This window comes from Lactuca saligna, chromosome 8 (assembly GCF_052625555.1).
Source record: "Lactuca saligna cultivar CGN05327 chromosome 8, ASM5262555v1, whole genome shotgun sequence".
NCBI classification, from domain to species: domain Eukaryota; kingdom Viridiplantae; phylum Streptophyta; class Magnoliopsida; order Asterales; family Asteraceae; genus Lactuca; species Lactuca saligna.
This window is the reverse complement of record NC_136424.1, coordinates 96,708,678-96,712,500: the sequence shown is the minus strand read 5'-3', so window position 1 is coordinate 96,712,500 and position 3,823 is coordinate 96,708,678. Positions and strand designations below refer to the sequence as shown.

Genomic DNA, 3,823 nt, shown 5'->3' with positions numbered 1-3,823 from the left:
GTTTTAAAAATATTTACCAAATAGATATAGTTTTAAAATATGATATTTTTCCAACTTTTTTACTATTTAATTATTTTTGACCCTTTTTCTAATATACTTTTTTTTTTAGTTTTCTTTTTAACTTTTTGCAATAATATTTTTATGAGCTATTATTTTATGTAAATTAATAAAAAAAAAATAATGACGTATAGCCTACATATAAAATTCTTGAAAAATGTTTTATATGCATATAATCTATATGGAAATATAAGGAAAAAATATTTTTTTCCTTCAAATATGTTTTTTCTGTATATAATTTAAATGAAAGTATTAAGGGAAAAAAAATTTCTCTCCGGTCAACAGCGACAAAAGAAAAAAAATGTATTTTTTTTTAGTTTCTTTACATAAAACGGCACTGGAGAGGAAAAATTAGTTTGCACAAAAAGAAAACAATTGGGTATTTTTTTTCCTTTACCCAAAATACACGTGTATATTTAAAACTAATATATACCAAATCAATTTAAATTAAATAGTTTAGTTTTAAAATCGTTTTACCTTAATGTTTTGATTTAAATTTAAAAAACTGTTGGTATAATGTTTTTAGAACAAAACCAACAATCGCCTTTTAAAAAATACAAAAGAAAATAAAAAATAAGTTGGAATAACTTGATACACATTAATAGAAAAAAAATAATAACGAAATGTTCAAAAAGAAAGTTAAAAGAGTATAGTAAAAACAGTAAAAAGAATTAAATTTTTTTTTTTGAAAACTATTAAATTATTGAAACTACACCTATTTGGTAAATATTTTTAAAACTACACCTATATAGTAAATATTTTTTTCAAAAACACCATTATTGAAATTAGAGTTCAATAACAACCAAACTATTCAATGAGAAAAATGATATAATTATATTTTGTTAACATTAGATTAAATAAAAAACATAATTTTAAATTTAAATAATCATTTTACTAATAAAAAAATAAATAAACATATTACTAATTTTTAAAATTAAATAAATATATATGTATATATAGTTGAGGGTTTAACTTAATTCAAAAATAAGTAGGAGGGTGTAAAGAGATCAAAAGACACAATATGAGGGACCATAATTATAACCTCAATTGAAAACCAAATTGGAGAATTTCTTTTGCCGTCCATTTTACTCCCAAATACCCAGTTTTGTTTGTCTTCTTGACCCGCAAAATCCAATGTAGCAATTATTGAAAATTAAAGTTTCAATCTTTATTTTTTAAACTATTTAATTATATTTAAATAATTTCTTCATAAATCATTGTCCGATTTTTGATAATTTGGAAGAAACAATCACACATGATTCCAAAACAAACGTGATTGACTGTGACAACCGGTAACTACACCCAATTGGAATCACATTTACACCTTAATGAGATGGTGTTCACACATGAACATCTATGACACATAGTCTTTTACGCGTCAAAAATGATGCCATAGGCCTAAGTTTTATATTATACGTGTCAAAATAAAGCTTCTAGCTAACAAAGCTTTAACGAAAAAATTCAACAAATTAATATAGTTTCAGTGACTTGACTTCGAATGATTTATCTAAAATTGTACTGCACGCATTTCTCGAACAATAGAAATTTAATCAAGGAATATATTTCAGTTAAAACCAAATCAGGCGTTTTTAATAAATTACACATCAGGAGTTTTTAATAAATTACTATTATCCTATGACATAGGCTAAGAAAGCAATTCATCAGGTTATAAAAATCGTTAATTCCAAACTTATAATTGAGTTTTTTTTATTAATTTCTTTTGGAGTACGTATTTATTTAACTTTGACTTCATCGTATATATAATATTCTTATATGATCCAATAAATGAATGCAACGACTAGATATATAGTGCATCCATGTGAGCCAGCATATATATGAACGCTCCTTACAAATTGATTTATTTATAATAATAATAATAATAATGGTACTCATGATTTAAGTATGTTATAAAATCTAATAATAAATTTCATCATGTTGAGATAGTGAAAAAGGAAGAGAAACTAACATCATGACGACGATCAACACCAAAGAGGCAGCTGCAATGGTGGAGAGGTCGACGATGGTTTCACCTGTATGTCTGGTATTGATGGTCTGGAAGAGAACCCCGATAAATTTTTCATAATGGTTCAAGCCACTCATGGAATCACCATTCCATTCCAGGGAGGAAAACAATATATACTGTACAAAGATAAACACCAACGCCGTACCCACAAGAAACGAAGAGTGTAGATGAGAAAGGAAATGATGAAACCTGATTTCACGGGTGTTGTTCAACAAGTAACTTGTTTCGGCTTTCTTTTTGAATTTTCCGATGGCCCAAACGGAAAATCTCAAAGCTGAAGGGAACAAATTGTTACCTAATAAAACTTGTGGGATTAAGATTAATAATAGGCCAGTGTTCTTTCTGAAGATCATCATGTTTTCATTAGTTGGGACAAACCCACAGCTCGCGAATGTGGAAACTATGGTGAAGAGGGCGAAAGTGAATGTCTTTAGACCTTTTTGTTCAAGTACATTTTTGGCACTTGAGATGACATTTAGGTATACCAAAACTGACACCACACCTAATATCTGGACCAATAATAGGTATCCCAATACTAAAAGACACAAAAACCTAATGGATTTAAAGTTCAGTTGGTCGGTATCATCCACGGGTTCTGGATGATAATTACCAAAGTCGAAAATATCTGATTTTGAGCTCTCGAATTCAGGGTTGGCTATGGTGCCTAGCTCAAGTTGGCCATTGAAGCTTGGTGGGATGCCAAGATCACTCATGGAGTCATTCACTCTGCCATCCTCTTTTATAGAACTATGATGTGAACAACTACGCAGAAAAAGTCCGACCATTGAAGTGAAAACCTCACCACCAATGAACATCAAGATTGTCATGGTGATGAGTTGGGCATTTGAGAAAACCTCCATTTCGATGACAGACATGCTAGAGACAGTGGATGCAGAGACCGAGGTGAAGAATAGGTCAAACTTTCTAGGGGTAAAAGAGGGGGTTCTTGGATCCATTGCATTGAGGATAAGAAATCCAAAGAAAGAAATGGAGAGAAAATAGAATACCTCGACAAAAAATTGGTTCATACGACGAAAGACATAATGATAAAAGCAAATAAATAAAAACCATATGAGCTTTAAATAGCTCAAGACATGGAAACATGAACAACAAAGTTGTTCTAGTTTCTTTCCTACATAGGAAAACACCACCATCTTGAAGGTTGCAAGAGAATTGAGAAGATTGTGTGGTATGTTAAGTGATTTCTAATGAACTTATAGGGTACGGACTTAGGGGACATAGTCGTCTTTTTATATATTCTATATATCTATTGTTTTCGTATCAAACTGTCAGGGGTGGCATATATATACTAGCTAGGTTGTACTATTTATCGGTTTCATTAATTCTACGAAAATTTAAGATTAATTTTGGCGTATAATTACATGATAACTAACTTCGTTATATCTTAAGGTTAGGATCATTGGACCCACTTATTGTCTTATAAATTTCTTTTATCTCGGTTATCACATGTTGTGATAGCAAGTCGTTTTTTTTACATGTAACGGGGTCGTCGAATTGTTTCTCTTTATTGATTTATTAAGGTTTGATATTGAGTTTTTAGTGTTCTAACAAAAATATTTTATAAATATTTATTGACTTAAATAATAAGTAAATAATGAGTTTTTGATAAGTCATTTCATATTTATTCAATATTTATTCAAGGGGTTTTTAATAAGTTGTTTTATTATTACAAATAAATTATGAGTTTCTACAACATTAAAAATAACTTATCAACTTATTTTG

General features: G+C 29.1%; 1 protein-coding gene across 1 annotated transcript in view; it reads right to left on the bottom strand.

Moving 5' to 3' along the window:
* LOC145008004 (putative cation transporter HKT1;4) overlaps positions 1-3,339 on the bottom strand; it is a 7,383-nt gene extending 4,044 nt beyond the window's left edge. The window contains exon 1 of the mRNA XM_078966615.1: positions 2,024-3,339. Coding sequence (XP_078822741.1) covers positions 2,024-3,234 — 1,211 coding nt within the window. The 5' untranslated portion in view covers positions 3,235-3,339. The remainder of the gene's footprint in view (positions 1-2,023) is intronic.
* Positions 3,340-3,823: the final 484 nt, after the last annotated feature.